This window comes from Gekko japonicus, unplaced genomic scaffold (genome assembly GCF_001447785.1).
Source record: "Gekko japonicus isolate JY-2015 unplaced genomic scaffold, Gekko_japonicus_V1.1 scaffold1861, whole genome shotgun sequence".
Taxonomy (NCBI): domain Eukaryota; kingdom Metazoa; phylum Chordata; class Lepidosauria; order Squamata; family Gekkonidae; genus Gekko; species Gekko japonicus.
In genome coordinates, this window is record NW_015160270.1 from 292,037 (window position 1) to 309,079 (window position 17,043).

The window sequence follows — 17,043 nt, forward strand, 5'->3', positions numbered from 1 at the left end:
GCTGCAACCAAACTCTTATGAGAGGAAGGAATTTCACAAGAGCTCATGCGTATCTCATGCTGTTTTCAAAGAGTCCTGTAGGAATGAAGAGGCCAGGATTAACAGCTCCAGTTCCCAAGCAGGGGCAGGAATATAGGAGAGGCTGACAAGGTGAAATGGGTGATGTGGTAATCAAGGAGACAGGTGAATATGATGGGAAGTAGGCAACAGGCGGACAAGATATTGCCTCCCCCAAATCTACCTGAGATGTCCCTAAAAGAGAGTAACTTTCTTACTACCTTGAGTGAGCTCTCTGAGAACTGAATGATCAAAGTGTATATTTCAGTTTCTGTTTTGGAGCTGCTGAGAGATTTTTCTTCAGGTTCATTTCCTGTTTCCTGAAAACCTCTCTGATTTGGTTTCGGGGTTCAAGTTGAAGATTAGATCTATTTCCTTGCTTGAAACACTTTCAGACTCAATGATCTATTAGACCGTAGGCCATGGGCATTTATTTATTTATTTACTGCAGTCACGTCACAGCTGATTTATGGCAACCCCATAGCGTTTTCAAGGCAAGAGACGTTCAGAGGTGGTTTGCCATTGCCTGCCTCTGCCTCATGATCCTGGTATTCCTAAATACTAACCAGGGTCGACACTGTTTAGCTTCCAAGCTCTGATGGGATCAGGTTAGTCTGAGCTATCCAGGTCAGGGTGGCCAAGGGCTTCACATTCATTATTATATGAACCAACATGCCGAAGTCCGGATACATTGCTTGGGCTCCTAGGCTGTGTTTCAGTAAATAAACAAGAATGACAAATCTCTCTAAAATTAAATTTCGGAACAATGTCAACAAGATATCAGCTATGCTGATTGGCACGGGCTGTGTCATCACTCAGGAGGTATTACCTTCTGGAGGTGCTATTTCCGCTAATGAACTCTCTCAGGTTTTGACTTGCCCAAGGCTATTTGAGATACCCCAGCAGGTAGCGCATATTGTATTTCAAATCTAGACTATCTCAAATATACTTTCATGCTAGTTATGACTCTCTTGGCTATAAAATCCAGGAGCAAGATAGATCATCAAAACCTTTTCCCACATTTCTTTTGAATAATGCAGCGAAATGACAACTTATACATCAGGCTGCCTGCGATATTACAATATGAATGTCAACAACACGACTGGTTAGTTGCTTTCTTTCCATGGGAAAGATCACCTTGTGCACACACGGGCTTTTGAAATTTACATTGAGGACAGCTGGTGTATTACTGTGATAGCATATACACACACACAAATGCACAGACACGTCAAAAAAACCCCTCTCATGTCACTTACTGGCTCCAGCTCTGCCATGGAGGCTGGAAGTTCACGTACAGCAAGCAGGAGGTCCAGCCTTTGGCCCAAGTTAGGTATTTTACACATCTGCATAAAGATAGGGAGAGGATAGTTTAGAAAAGTTGTCAGCTGTCATAAGTATATAACTCCAGAGCTACAATATACCAGCCATCTATATAGGTGGTGATCCTCACTTAGTGGCTTGGGAGACCCCAGCGGCTCTTTGATATGCTACTTTTGGCTCTTCTGATCACTGTTCTTCAATTTGGCACCTGCCTCATGTTTCAGGAACAGGACCGCCAAGCCCCAGTCAGGGCAGGGGATCCCCTGCCCTTAGTCCCATTGCCCACTGCCACTCCGAACAGCAGTGGGAGAGAAAAAAATTAAAAGGAGGCACCAGCTGTAATGTCATACCACTTTCAGTACAAAAAATGGAAGTGGCATATGGTAACTCTAGAACAGCCAGAAACTCCATGGTAAAACCATGGAGTTTCTGGCAATTCCTAGAGCTACCTATGTCACTTTTGTTTATGTTTTTTACTGGAAGTGACATGCCACAGATGGCTTTGCGACCCCCCCCCCAATCTCGCAGCCCTCCATCTGGTTGCTGAGCACTGCCTGGCAACTCTATTAAGAAAAGTGGGCAAGGTCCTTGTCTCATAGGGCTTGTGGTCAACAGGTGGTTTCCATCTTGAAGCAGTCACCATCAGCTGCAAGCCTCTCTCTGGTGCAGGTTTCATGCCAGGGATGGAACTAAATGTGTCTCTTTTAGTGGATGGTAATTGTGCAGAAGGTTCTCCATAAGCTGTAGAGTAAGTGCCATTGTTACTATGGCCTGCAATTCAACAGTTCTCCAAGGTCTCAGCAGAGGTCTGTCCTAGTATATGGGATCCCTTTAACTGGAGAGGCTAAGGATCAAATGTTGGGCCTTACAATACGGGCATAAGACTACTGACATCATACATGGTGGTTGTATAGATTAATGAGATGAAGTCTTGCAGTGCAACGTTTCAGCTTTCTAAATCCACTGAAGTAAATGTGTTTAGGTGTTGCCTTCACTGTGCGGCATAGGGCACGTTGTTGGGCTCAGCCCTCTCTGCTAGTCATTCCCATCACAGAGGAAATAGCACTACCGGGGTCCAACTCTATCACTTTGATGTATGTTATGTAATACAACATTTTCACTACATTGTTCTCCAACCTTCTTTTACTGCCCGTGTCACACAGTACTTTTATTACATTGTTCTCTACTTTTGTGGGTTGTATGGTATTATACTGTTCTTACAACGTTGTTTTTAGCTGCAAGACCCCTTGAGTCTCATTGAGAGAGGTGGAGTACAAATGAAGCAATAAATAAATAGTAGAATTCCGCTATCTGATAGTCCCAGCTTACGCACTGAGCTCTCAATGAAAATAAGGCCGGAAGAGGGAAATTTGCCACTGAGATGCCTATCTTTGGGGAAATGTATTGTCTAAGTCAAGGGTCCCCAAAATTTATTTTTCGTTTGTTTGTTTTTTGTATTTTTTATGTGCATGTATATGTGTGTGAGTGTGTGTGCACCTGGAAGTCATGGCGACCTCTGGTGACTGACCCCTACTGGGGGCCTGGAGGATATTCAGAAAGGTTGCTGAAATAAAGCCTGCCCTCGCCTCCCAACTGCTGGTATTCTAAGGTGGTCTCCCATCTAAGGTGGTCTCCCATCCAAATACTTGCCAGAGTTGGCCCTGCTTAGCTTCCGAGATCTGACGAGATCGGGTTTGCCTGGGCTATCCAGGTCAGGGCTGGGATCCCCAAAGGTTTTGAGCCTGTGAGCACCATTGGAATCCTGACACAGGATGGTGGGCACAACCACAACATGGCTGCTGCAAGATGTGGAGCCAACCACGCAGAGGAATCCCAGGTGCAGGGAAGAAGAGTGGTAATTTAACAAATACACTGGGAAAGAGGATGGAGAGAGAACAAAATCTATGGTGTGGTGGCAGCTGCTACTGGAACAACTTTTTTAAAATCTGCACAATGAATCAGTTTTCTGGTGGCCACTCAGAAGCCCTGCTGCACAAAAGCCCCACCCATTTGGTGGGCACCAGGAAGGGCCCCACACTGGGGAGGTCTAAGTGTTCTCTGGGGTAATATAGCTGCCATTATTTATACAGTCCAAAGAGCCCTCTAAAATGCTGGATATAATTCTCAGTACAAGAAGCCTTTGAATGTTCATGCCAGAACCCAATCCCTTTTTATAGACTACAGAACTGTGAGGGTTAAATAGCAAGCATTTTTGCAGATCAGGGTGTTTGAGCTGCCACAAGAATAATCTCTGAATATCCGGAAGTGCCTTCCAATTTGATCATGAAGAGCAAATAATCAAGGACAATATTCAAGTCACTGATGGTCCCAAAGAAGATGTGAGGAATTAAAGCTGGAGCTGTAAATGCCAGAAAAATTATGTGGAAAATGTCTCTCCACTCCAATCATTTAATAGGACCATAGCTTAAACTATTGATCTGGCATAAAAAATCATACCCATGGGAAGTTATCTTGCCTCGTACCCTATACCCCCCACATGAGATGGGCCACATGGACTCTGGCTGACACTGAAATTTGCAAAGTTTTTTTAAATCACTTGGTTTCTAATCCTAAAATTTTAAAAGAGGGTTTTCAGCACAGTCATCTGATCAGGTCAAGATACCTGAATACATAGAATAGCCAACTATCTGCCAACAATTTGTTTTCAATGAAGTTTCACAAGTTTCATTTTTACATACTTCTGAAGTCAGAACAAAACAATCACACAGAACACAAAGGAAGCAAATAATTAAGCAGGTATAAAGCCATGATTTTAGATGCAGATATCGTTCTTACTTCTAGCATAAACTGATCCACCTGATGTAGTTCTGAAGGAGAACCTTTGAAAGACTGGTACATTTCCATATCCTTTAAAGTGGGCTGGTATCTGTGGAAAGTCAATATAAATTATCACTCCCTGCTCCAAGAAATTGATGGAAAATATGGATTTTGTTGCTAACGAAGTTATAACAACAGAAGAAGGTGATATTTTTCCTCCATTATTTCCTTAATTTTAAAAGAACATCTCAAAATATATGCAAATAAGCAAAAGATGGTATATTAAAGATATTGAATAAATAATATTAAAAAAATAATTTTAAACCCAAAAACTCCTTAAAATTTTGCATGTATTTTACTAATAGGAGAGAGAATAGGGTTTTTATATTCTCTCCCTGAAACCCCATCTCTGCCAATGCTCCCTCTAAGCTCTGGAGTCTTGTGAGGAAAAATTCTACTTTGTGAGCTCCTGGCATTAAAGCTGTGAGGAAACGATTTGGCTAGTGCATAACTTAGTTTGCTCTGGAGCTGTCCTTCCTGAGCTCAGACAAAAATGTGTGAGCCGGAGGCTAAAAAAATTGTGAGCTAGCTCACACTAACTCAGTTTAGAAGGAACATTGATCTCTGCTGCTATCTTAAGATGATGTCAACTTGCTCCAGAAATTGGCTCTGGTTCATATTGTGCCTCAAGGTTCCACCTTGTTCCCTGGGGTGTTAAACTTTAACATCTGCATGACATCCTCCAGAGATCTACAGTATTAATATGCTGATGATACACAGCTCTCCATCTAAATCCAGAGAAGGGCTGGAAATATTTAACACATAATAGGAGGTAGTGAAGAACTGGATGAGGATGAATAAACCAAAACTCAGCCCAAAAGAGACAGAAGCACAGTTAGTTCTGAGTATGGTTGCCAGTCCACTGCCTGGCATCCCTGGGAGATTTGGGGTGGAGCAAGGGTGAACATTGGTTTCATGCCCCAACAAAATCCCAGACATGATATCAGCACATCAGCCAACACTCTGGACTTCCCCCAGCTCTATGGTATTACCATAGAATTTGGTGGATATTCCAGAGCATCAGCCAATGAGCCGATGTCACATCCAAGCTTTTACCCAGACATTATGTCAACATGTCATGTCATGTCATTTCCACCACTGACCACCATTCTCCCACTGTCCTGGACACAAAGGTGGGAGGGAGGGCTGCACAAGCAGAAGATTGCTCACCCAAAACATGAAAATTGCAAGACTTGTTGGGAGGGCAGGTGATTGATATGGGAACTGGTGTTCAACCTGGATGGGACTGCACTTTCTCTGAAAGATCCAGATCACAGAATGTTCCTGGGATAAGGAGGTGATAGAAGTGCTGAGTTGCCTTTTACCTGCTTGGGCTGTTCCCATTTCTGGGAAAAATCTGGCCTCTTCACTATTACATGTGGGCTTGGATCTATCAGAGATTTCAATGGACAGAAGGGATTTCCTTCCAGAGAGTGGACTTTCCGCCAAATGCTGGTCTGGAGGGGCAGGGGACCCCAGCACTGTGACTGCATGTACAGTATGCAATTGCTACATGACAATCCTCCTATGTGTGCAATCATCATTTCTTCTGAAAAGAGCAATGTGTGGTTTTCCCACATGTTGGAAGAAACATGTTTTAATTTAAATTTAAGATTTAATTTAAGTTAAGTTTTAAATTAAGATTTAAAGTTTTAAATAAAGTTCTAAATTAAGATTTAAATTAAGTTTCAATCTGGTACATGCATACCAGATACCAGATTACATTAGCATCTGGTACACATGAAATATGTATTATTTAAACCAGGTTTTAATGTAAACTGAAATATACGTATGTTGCCCATTCCAGAAGAAACGGCTATCATGCATATCAGAAAGACTGTGTGTAGTATGTTTGTCCTGTACACACACACAGTCAGGGCTTCTCTCTAAATGATATAAAATGCAGCCAGGCAACTGATATGCATTAATATCTATGGCACATCCCGCAGAAAACTGGTGGTTTAGAGACCTTTGCTGCTCAGCTTATTAAAAAATGTGGTATATCTGAACAAGACCATTGATTCATAACCATTAGTAGACCACCACTAATGGAACTTACAGGAATAAACCACTTTGAAAAGGGATTAGATAGATTCATGGAGGATAAATCAATGGCTACTAGTCATGGTGATGGAGGGGAACCTCCACATTCAGAGGCTCTAAACCTCTGAATCCCAGAGCCAGGAGGCAACATCATGGGAAGGCCTTGGGCTCTATGCCCTGTTGTTGGCCATCCAGAGGACGAAGTATCTGAAGAACTGAGCAGTGACTCACGAAAGCTCATACCTTCCACAAATTTTTGTTAGTCTTTAAGGTGCTACTGGACTCTTTTCTAATGCTACAGACAGACTAACATGGGCTGCGGTCACACGGAACAGAAGCCACACAAGTGAGACGGAAAACAGGCGGAGTTTCCGGGCGCGATCTCACCAGCACATCTGGGAAGCATAGCACTCCCGTGGCACAACCGAAGCTTCCAGCCGAAACTGCGTGGCAAAAAACTAGTACCTCGGAGGTACTAGTTTCCGGAAACTGCGGGGCAAGGGCGGGCGTCTGATCGCGTTTCCGGTGGCATCCGGTGCCCGCCCATGTCCCCTTGCAAATAAGGTGGGTTTTTTTGTCCACGTCTCTGTGGATGCGCACACGCACCCAACGGAGCATGCGCATTCGTCGTGTACACACAAAAAACCCCAGTTTGCCGTGGCACGCGCTTCTTCGTTGCGCGCCGGCTTGTCCTGTGATCAGCACCTCTCCCTTGCCATGGAACCTCCACGGTACCTCCACAGGACCTCCACGGGAGGTCTGATCGAGTAACTGCGCAGTAGTTTGCCCCAGGGCAAACAGCCACGCTTCTCCCCCGCAGTTTCCTGCCCGTGTGACCGGGGCCATAGTTACCCATCTGGGTTGGCCACTGTGTGAGACAGGTCATTGAACTAGATTGACTATTGGTCTGATCCAGCAGGGCTCTTCTTATGTCCTTAATCTAAACTTTCCATGCAATTTCCTCTAGTAAGGTCCCCCAGTACGTGTATCTTGGATGCCAGGGTATTGCAGAGTAATTCGAGGCATTGTTCTAAGGTGTGCGCTCACCCAGCTGATATATCTTACTGACATCATATGAGGTTGTGCCCCAGAACTCCCTCAATACTCTCTATTGCCTTTGTCTGTTGTTAGGGAAGAGCCATACGGTGGGGTGAGCTTTGTTTGAGGGTAACACATCTAACCTTGTTGACCTTCTCAGTGCAGAACCTCAATAAGTTTCCAAGGACACAGTGAGGCAACCATTGATTCATTTACAATAGCATAATTTGATCAGCTCTACACATAGATTTGAAACAGTGGCGTGTGGCCACTCATTGTATTGTAACTGAGGTTTGTTTGTAAGCAATCTTTTTCTCTGTAGTGCAGGGGACACTTGAAACAGCCTCAGCCTTGCTGGAGTAGCAGCAAGCCATGCCATTCTCCGCAGGAGACTTTGGAACGGCATGGAGAATTTCCAAAGCAGCATCACAAAAAACTCTCCATTGCGAGTAGAATCAAGTAGAGGGTGGTGTTGGATGTTATTAAAGTGACACGGTAAGGCATCACGGGGAGTTTTCTTTCTTTTTTCCCAAGCAGGCACAGTAAGATGATTTTTAAAAATGCACAGTGGCCCTTAGCCCTGTCAGCTTCAATGGGATTAATTCCATTTAAACCCAAGTAATTTGGCTCAACGGATTCTGGATTGGTCTGTTTTGCTGCTCGCTCTGCTTAAAGCTTAGCATTCCCAGCAGCGAGGTGGCTTATGGTTTCTCTGCAGAACAATGAGTAACAGAGAATAAAATTTTTTTGAGATACATCCCTAATTTTCAATGCAGAAAGCAGGAAACCTCAGCTGCTTCAGTAAACAGTAAACACAACCCCTGGCTTTCCTTTTCATTTGCCGAAAACGATGCTGTTTCCAAAAAGTAATATCTATCATAAATAAAGGATTGTATCCAAAAAGGTTACCTTCTTAGCGCCATAATCTGCTCATCGCTAAGTCCACCACTGTCTTCATGTATAATGTATAATTTTTTTTTCAGCTGGCTTGGCTCGATGCGGAAACTTTTAAGAAAAATGTCTAGGGGAAAACGATTCTTTGATTACTTGTAGATAAATGCACAAGGGACTGGGGAGGGGGGCACACTGGGGTATAGCAGAGCCGATTCCCCTTGCAGAGTTAGCTTTGCTTCGTGCCCTTGAAAAAGCGAAGATGAAAAGTCGGGCCTCCAGTATCCTTAAGTACAAATGCCATCGATGCATACATATGTATATATTTGATTAAAGTGTAGCTGAGGCATTAGACAGATGCACAATCAAGATACTGTAACACAGATGCACTCAGAAGCTTATTGCTAAAAGAGGTTAGTTTAGTTAAGAATTTTTAAAATGTCTCGATGGATCTAAGAACAGGCCTCACTCAGTCCATCATCCTGTTTTCCACAGTGGCCAGCTAATTTCCTCAGAACCCAACAGCTGGCCTTGAAGGCAATGGTCATTTTGGTGTAATGGTTAAGTGCGCAGACTCTAATCTGGGAGAACCAGGTTTGAATCCCCACTCCTCCACTTGTACCTGCTGGATGACCTTGGGCAAGCCATAGTTCTGATAAGAGCTGTCCTTGAAAAAGAGCAATTTCTGTCAAGCGCTCTCTCAGCCCCACCTACCTCACGGGGTGTCTGTTGTGGGGAGGGGAAGGGGCAGGAGGAAGCCACTCTGAGACACCTTTGGGTAGGGAAGGGTGCGGTATAAATCCAATCTCTTCTTCTTCTTCTTGTAGATTGTTCACAGAAATTGGCTATTAGACATACACTGCCTCTGAATCTGGAGGCTCTATTTAACCATCATAGTCATTTATCTATATTTTAAATCCTGCTTTTCTCTCCAGGAGGGACTGAAAGTGGTTTACAATACCGTTCTCCCCTCCTCCGCTACATCCTCACAACCACCAACCTCAGAAGTAAGTTTAGCTGAGAGAAAAAAGCCAAGGTCAGTGAGCTTCTGTGTTGGAGAGAAGATTTGAATGTGGGTCTCCAGATAACTAGTCACACACACAAACCACTGCACCACACTGGCTCTCCAAAGCCGCAAGCAGAAACTCCAACAAAGCATACTTTCATGTGTTTGGAATAAAGATGGTGTGCCTTTATAAAAATTATCTTTGTTTATGACAATAGCAAGAAGAGGTTGGTGATAGTTTCACCAGCTGCATTTTTGCCAATCCAATAGATGTAATTCCCTTTCTAGTCACTCCATTCACATTGCAAGTTTATTCTCCAGAGGGCAGTTATTTTCAAAGATTCTGTCTGAGGGAACCCTTCCCATGTTGACTTTTCTGCTGAGGAAGAGCAGCATGTCTGTCATGGAACCAAAGTTGCCAAGCTCTGTGGTGGGACATCCCTGGAGATTTGTGGGTAGAGCCTGCAGAGGGTAGGTTTCAGAGAGTGGAGAGACCTCAGCAGGGTAAGCTACCCTACATGGAACTCCTCTTGATTTCAGAAATTTCTGGACTACGGCCTAGGTTTTGTACTCAATTAAAACTAGGCTTCACTGCGTTGCGCCCTCTGCTGGACCAGATGACTAATATCAATAATAAACTAGTCTGTCTCCAGAAACAAATGATGGATACAGTGAAGAAGAGAGATGAAACTAATAAAGCAATGAAAAAAGTTGCTGATAAGGCAAATGCTATTAAGCAGCAATTGGAGGTAGTGGAGAAAGAGTGGATCTCCAATAAAGAGCAATTATTACAGCTACAAATGGAGAAATTACTATATATCCTAAGATTCCAGGGTATCCCAGACCAACAAGGGGAGAATTTAAAAGAATTATTCAGCGAAGCACTGGCACCAATGACAGAGTTAAAACCGGATTCACTACAAAGCAATATGGATATGGTTTATCAAACCTATCCAGATTTTATCAAGAAAAATAAACTGCCTGGTGAAATATTTGTTAAATTCTCCAGAAGATCAACCAGAGATGCAATTTTAAAAGCGACAAATGGGAAATTACTGAAAATCAAAGGTGAAGATCTTAAAAGACATTCCATTTGAAATACGCAAGAAGAGACGACAATATAAAATTTAATTTCTTTTCTACACAAGAACTCCACCCCTTTCAGATGGATATTCTCAGAAGGACTTATCTTCAGCTATAATGGAAAGAAAGAAAAAATTGACTCTGGCCCCGGTCACACTGGGGAAAAGGTGTGGCTGATGTGTGGCTTTTTTGAGCCGCATCAAAAGAGAAGCGTGGCAGCAGAATCAGACAGATCCTCCGAGCCGCCGCACATATGCTCCCCAGCATGATCAGATGCCGGGGGGAAGCCACAGATCGGTGAGCAAGGTGAGCCCGCTGCGCATGTGTGTGCATGTGCAGTTCTACAGGGCCTCCGTATGCGGCAGGGAGACGGGCGCATCGGCGATCAGATGCCGGCCCGTGCTGTGCATCAACAGGTAGGTAGTACTCTTTTGGTGCTACCTTTTTGCGGCGGGTTTTCGACTGGAAGGGACGGATTGGGGACGGGTGCGCGCCGCTTCCCATATGTTGCGGTATGATTGCGCCCGTTTGATGTGCCCCCGATCAGTCCCTCCCATGGGCAAATCCTCCCGTGTGACCGGGGCTTCTGCTGAAAAAACAAAATTGTTCCTGGACCAGCAACAATCAATGTCTAAAGTCAAAGAGAAAGCAGAGGACAATGTACAAGCAGAAGAAAAGAGTGATCATGATTCAGAAGCCAGTGAAAGTATTTTTGGCAGTTCTACAGAAGAGTCTGACTCTGAAAAAGGAACAGCAGCTCCTAAAGCTCTTAAAGTCCAACTGAGATTTGATAAAGCTAAGCACAAGAAATAATGATTGTAATGAATCTGAAAGTCTATTTGTGTTTAAAGATACTATGATGTACCCAATAAGGCTAAACGGGCTTGACTTAGCTTTAGTGATATAAGATGCTCAGTATTATTCTACTATATGCTTTATTCTAGTAATAGTAGGAAGGACCAGGGGTCTTGTTGTAGAAAAAGAGCTGCCGGAGCTCATTAGCATAACTCATTAGCATAACTTATTTGCATATGCCACGCCCCCTGACATCACCGGAAGTGTGTCAGAAGGCCCGGCTACTTACCCTCCTGCTTCATCCTCATTCCCAAACGGAATGAGGATCGAAGCAGAGGGCGGGGTAAAGAAGGGGGCGGGGCTTCACCACGTGACCGCCCCGCCCCCTAGAGGTTCTCTTCCGGAGCTCCGTACCTGAGAGCTCCCCCCCGACTAGAGCCCTGGGAAGGACTAATAGGTAATTTACATGTAACATGATCCTTGCTATATCTCTTGTTTTATTAGTATTATAGTATTCCCTATGTCCCTTTCCTATGTAGTTTGTAGTAAAAAAGCAATAAAAATTTACAAAAAAACCAAAACACTAGGCTTTTGGGATCTCACAGTCACCCATAAATTAACTTAGAATACATTCAGCACATCCTTGTTGTACTATATGGAACCTGTCTATTTAAGAGACAGGCTTAGGTCCTAAGAGGAATTCCTTCTCTTAGAATCAGAATCACAGAGTTGGAATGGGCCATACAGGCCATCTACTCCAATCCCCTCCTCAATGCAGGATCAGCCTAGAGCATCCCTGACCAGTGTTTGTCCAGCCACTGCTTAAAGACTGCCAGTGAGGGAGAGCTCACCACCTCCCTAGGCAGCTGATTCCACTGTTGCACAACTCTTACTGTAAAAAAGTTTTTCCTAAGATCCAGCCAGTACCTTCCCGCCCTTAATTTAAAGCCATTATTGTGAGTCCTATCCTCTGCTGCCAACAGGAGCAGCTCCCTGCCCTCCTCTAAGTGACAGCCCTCCCAAAACGTAAAGAGAGCAATCATGCCTCCGTTCAACTTCCTCTTGTCCAGACGAAACTTTCCCAAGTCCCTCAGCCTTTCCTCACACGGCTTGGTCTCCAGACCCCCGATCATCTTCGTCGCTCTCCTCTGCACCCGCTCCATTCTGTACACATCCTTTTTGAAGTGAGGGTGTGTCTTCTGGAATATACTAGTTGGAACTGGGTTGTTGGTAGTTAGGACTGTGCTCCTGTTTGAAACTATGCTGCCTCCTTATTTTGATGCCTAGCATTAAGGATGTGACACCGAGGAGAAACAGTGCAGTGCCTCGATGCCAAAACCTCAGACAAAAATAGCTGAAAAGCAGGCCCTTGTTCAATTTGCAGAGCAGAGACAAGAGATTTCTTGAAAGAAGTGGGACTAATTGAGAGGATTAAAAAAGCATTGTATAAAGATGTGATCTTTTATTCTCACCAGCATCTTTTTTCCCCTCTGACACTTTCCTCTGCCGGTCAATGAAGTGGCAATTCCGACCCCCCCCCCTTTTCAGTCCAGGTGTTCCAATTAAAATTTGCAAATGGATCTAAAACACTGTCTTTGTTTAGCTGCATCTACAGAGGTGAAATGATTACACTTTCCTAAATAGACTTTCTCCAAATTCTTTATTGTAACTTTCTGAAAAGCAGGGTGATGTTATATTGCTGTGAGAACTTTCTAGAATTGGGATCTGCAGCAGTGCAATGATGGGAACCATGGTGCCCACTTGTGGCTTTTCCTGGTTTCCATTTATGTCTTCAACAAGGTATCTTTTCCCCAAAGTAAAAGGCCAATCCTGGATATATTTTTTTTATCTCATTGTAGGAGGTCCCTCTGAAGGACCTTTGTGTCTGAAGGGAGCTCCAGTTCAGTTGGCTTGCAACTGCCCAATATTTTGTGATTCGCCCCCAAACATCATGGCACTTAACTAGTATGGCATAGTGGTTAAGAGCAGCGGGGATACTCTAATCTGAAGAACCAGGTTTGATTCTCCACTCCTCCATATGCAGCCTGCTGGGTGGCCTTGGGCCAGTCACAGTTCTCTCAGAACTCTCTCAGCCCTCCCCCTGCCTCACAAGGTGCCTGTTGTGGGGAGAGGAAGGTGATTGTAAGCCACTTTGAGAATCCTTAAGTTAGAGAAAAATGTGGTAGCCATTCTGTAGTGGCACCCAATCCCTGTTCTCAAAATTCCAAAAGTGCACCCAGGGTCAGGAATATTGGTAGCCCCTGTTCTAGAACTTTTCTGCTCAGAAACCTATGCTTGTCTGTCTGACCTGGATATTGTAGAGGATTCTGAGAAGGGTTCTAGTGTGTGCACTCCGTTCCTATAAGAGTGCTGGTCCTCAGCAAGTCTCCTAGGCCTCACTATTATTCCCTATGAATTGGAAGTACATACCTAACCCCTTCCAATGATGAAGATTTGTAGTGGTGAGAACTTCCTCATCTACCTTTCTTCTGAGACAGCTTCCAAGGAACACCATAGTTTCATGTAATACACTTTGAAAACCATTTGCCATCCCACCCACACGTTGACGTCATCTTGACTTGTTAAAGAAACCATAGTGCTTGACAAATCACTTGATTGTGTTCATTTTGTAACAGTCACTCCGCACAAAAGCAATCGGAGGGGGCTTTCAGCATGCTGCCAGAAAGGTCAAGTCTAACTGCTGGACTCTTAATTGTGACAGCTGATTCCGATTTAGGTCTTTGTAGATGTCAATAGTCAATGCCAGCCCAAATATCAAGGGAGAAAAACTCCACATCATAACTGAAAATACCTAACTTGCATGCACTAGCTACAAGCTCCACAAAGTTTGTAGGTTGCAAAAACAGTCTCTGTACAGTTTCTCATGGGAAAGCGAAAGACGGAACTGCTTGCAGACTTACTTTAAACACTGTGGAAATCTGCAGACCCATTCATAACTGTGGGCGGGATCCAGATTAATTCCCCCCCTAACGGAAGGCAGTTCATCTGTCAGCGGAACACAACTTTCCTGCTTCCCACTTCCTGCTGTAGCCCACTGGTCTCCTCAAAATACTGCTTCTGGAGAAAAGGGGATTGCACGCATGGAAAATCAAGGGCCTTCCACATGGAGGGGGGAATTAACAGAAATGCCCCCTCTTTTCTGTTATTGGAAAATTTAATCTGAATCCAACCCTATAAATGCTTATGGAAAATTATATATAAGGTATAATACATAACATATAATGGCTCACTATGAATTTAGGCAGCTGGTGAAAGCCAGCATGGCGTAGTGGTTAAGAGCGGGGAGACGCTAACCTGGGCTGTGCTCAGGCGGGCAGTTTGTCCCGATATAGTTGCTGTTCTGGATTAAATGGGCTCTGCCGCACAGCCACATCTGGCAGCCATACCCCAGTCTTACTCACCCCATCATATGACGAATTGGATATGGAGTAAATAGCCACCACAGGAACTCCAGTGCTCATGGATCCCCATGCATTCATCCCGCCAAGGCGGATGTCTGAACGCAGGGGAGCACACAAAAAAACGGATTGGCAATCTGAGCCCACCAATCCATTCCAGGTGGGTTTTGTCTAACCCTGCTCTGCAGTGCACATAAGCCTAGGCAGTGGCCAATCGGTTAACGGGGATCCAGGAAGGGACTCCTGAAATTCCTGATGGAGGCGCCACTTCAGTTGTGTGCATATGCACATGTGCCAGGGACAGTTAAAAAAATAGCCTGAACCATGTTACAAGGATGACGCTCTGTAACGCTGTGAATGATCCAATGTGGCCCGCACATGATATAAAGGCACCTCAGGGTGTGGTGTCTGACCAAGGTCCTCAGTTCCTGATTGAAACGGAGAGATTTGCCCTACCCCCAAACAGCCCCAAGCTTCCAGTCTGACCGCAGCCCTGGACAACTGGTTTACTTCCCCACTCCTCCATATGAAGCCAGCTGGGTGACCTTGGGCCAGCCACAGTTCTCTCGGAACTCTCTCAGCCCAACCTACCTCACAAGGTGCATGTTGTGAGGAGAGGAAGGGAAGGCAATTGTCAGCTGCTCTGAGACTCCATCATGTAGAGAAAGGTGGGGTATAAAAACCAACTCAACCTTATTCTGAGAGGGAAGGCAGGAAGGGAAGAGCCAGTGCTTGGCTCTTGTGGCCCCTCCTTATATGCCCAGGTTAATGCCGATTGCCACTTTGGGGTCAGGAAGGAATTTTCCTCCAGGCCAGATTGGCCCAGGGATCCTGGAGGGTTTTCACCTTCCTCTGGGCATACAGCAGGGTTCACGGGGGAAGTGGGGGGAGGGTAGCTGTGACTCCTGCATTGTGCAGGGGGTTGGACTAGATGACCATTGTGTCCCTTCCTGCTCTATGTTTCTATGTTTCTTTTCCTCAGTATTTAGGTACAGAATGTCCCACCTTCCCTAAATTTCACTTGTACAAGAGTCTTGGATAGATACTCAGAATAGCACTGATTAGTTGCTCAGGAGGGCAAACAATCACCTGCTCACCATCCCATATATATAATCGGTAGTATCCAAAGTCTCTAACTACAGTGGTGCTTGTGTCACCCCTGCTTCAGTATTAACCCAGAGAATTGTATGCATAGCCCCCTTTGGCCTCTACAATTCCTTATTTCACAAGGGATATATACCCACGTGCCAGAGAACTTGTTGAATCTTAACATTTACTAGTAATTCTTCAGATTTTGGGAAGCCTAGTGGGAACTGTCAAAACTGCCTGTGTCATTTTATTCATTTACTAGGAGTAAGGCCCGTTGTGGGAAGAAATACAACGAGCTCTAGAAGGAAGCTCCAGGTGAGTGTCCTGGCTGTGGCTGGTGGGGCAGCAGAGGTGTAATGTATTGAACGTGTTACATGAATCACTCCATTGACATCCTATGTTAAGCTTGAGCCGAACAAAGGCTCCTCTGATGTGAACTCCTATTGGTCGCTCTGCAACAGCGACCAATCAGAACTGCCACTGTTCCCTGTGAGGGAAGTAAGCTCATTGGTCTTTATCCAAACAACCTCATTGGTTGATTATTGTAAATAGGTGTGGCTATGTTAGCCCGGGAATGTTTAAAAGGAGCCTAGCTTCCAATTGTTTCTTGTTCTGGTTATGAATGTGTTTAAGTGCTTGTTCGTTACTTCAATAAAGCTGAATCACTTCTTTGCTGAAATCACTCTCCGATCCTTTGTTAGCGGCGATCTAACAAGAGGGAAGGGGAAAACAGAGGGAGGCAAGCCATGTTTATTTCCTTCTGCTTAGCTATAAGGCAGGGCTGTCTCAAGTCATTTTGCTGCCCCAAGTGGGTAGTATGGGAGGACAGCCACATGGTAACAGGTATGGTTCCCACCACCCTGACTTATGTTGATTTGGGGTTATGAAATGGCAGCTAAGGTAGATAAGAACTTCCTCCTATGCCATGTCTTCTGGGTCCAAGGGTCTGGAAAGTGCTTCCATAGCCAGTTACAGGGTTGCCAGCTCTGGGTTGGAAAATACCTGTAGATTTGAGGAGTAGAGCCTGAGGACGGTAGGGTTTGGGATGCAGAGGGACCTTAGCAGGGTATAATACCATAGAGTTCATTGCCCAAAGCAGCCATTTTCTCCAGAAGAACTGATCTTGGAGATCTGCAGGTGCTGCCTGGAGGCTGGCAATACTAAGGGGAGGGCCAGATTTGTAGATTTGAGGGGTAGAGCCTGGGGAGGGCAGGGTTTGAAGTGCGGAGGGACCTCAGCAGGATATAATGTCATAGAGTCCATTGCCCAAAGCAGCCATTTTCTCCAGAAGAACTGATCTTGGAGATCTCCAGGTGCTGCCTGGAGGCTGGCAATACTAAGGGGAGGGCCAGACCTGTAGATTTGAGGGGTAGAGCCTGGGGAGGGCAGGATTTGAGGTGTGGAGGGACTTCAGCAGGGTATAATGCCATAGAGTCCATTGCCCAAAGCAGCCATTTTCTCCAG

General features: G+C 44.8%; 1 protein-coding gene and 1 long non-coding RNA gene across 2 annotated transcripts in view; both read right to left on the reverse strand.

The window, feature by feature from the left end:
- Positions 1-1,310: 1,310 nt before the first annotated feature.
- On the reverse strand, positions 1,311-8,233 carry LOC107113826. The gene is made up of 3 exons (XR_001482622.1): positions 8,206-8,233; positions 4,174-4,264; positions 1,311-1,400 (listed from the first exon to the last, which is right to left on the reverse strand). It is a non-coding gene; the product is annotated as an uncharacterized LOC107113826 (long non-coding RNA).
- LOC107113813 overlaps positions 8,233-17,043 on the reverse strand; it is a 39,940-nt gene continuing 31,129 nt past the window's right edge. The window contains exons 6-7 of the mRNA XM_015415188.1: positions 8,281-8,317; positions 8,233-8,248 (exon numbers count right to left, since the gene is read on the reverse strand). Coding sequence (XP_015270674.1) covers positions 8,233-8,248; positions 8,281-8,317 — 53 coding nt within the window. The remainder of the gene's footprint in view (positions 8,249-8,280; positions 8,318-17,043) is intronic.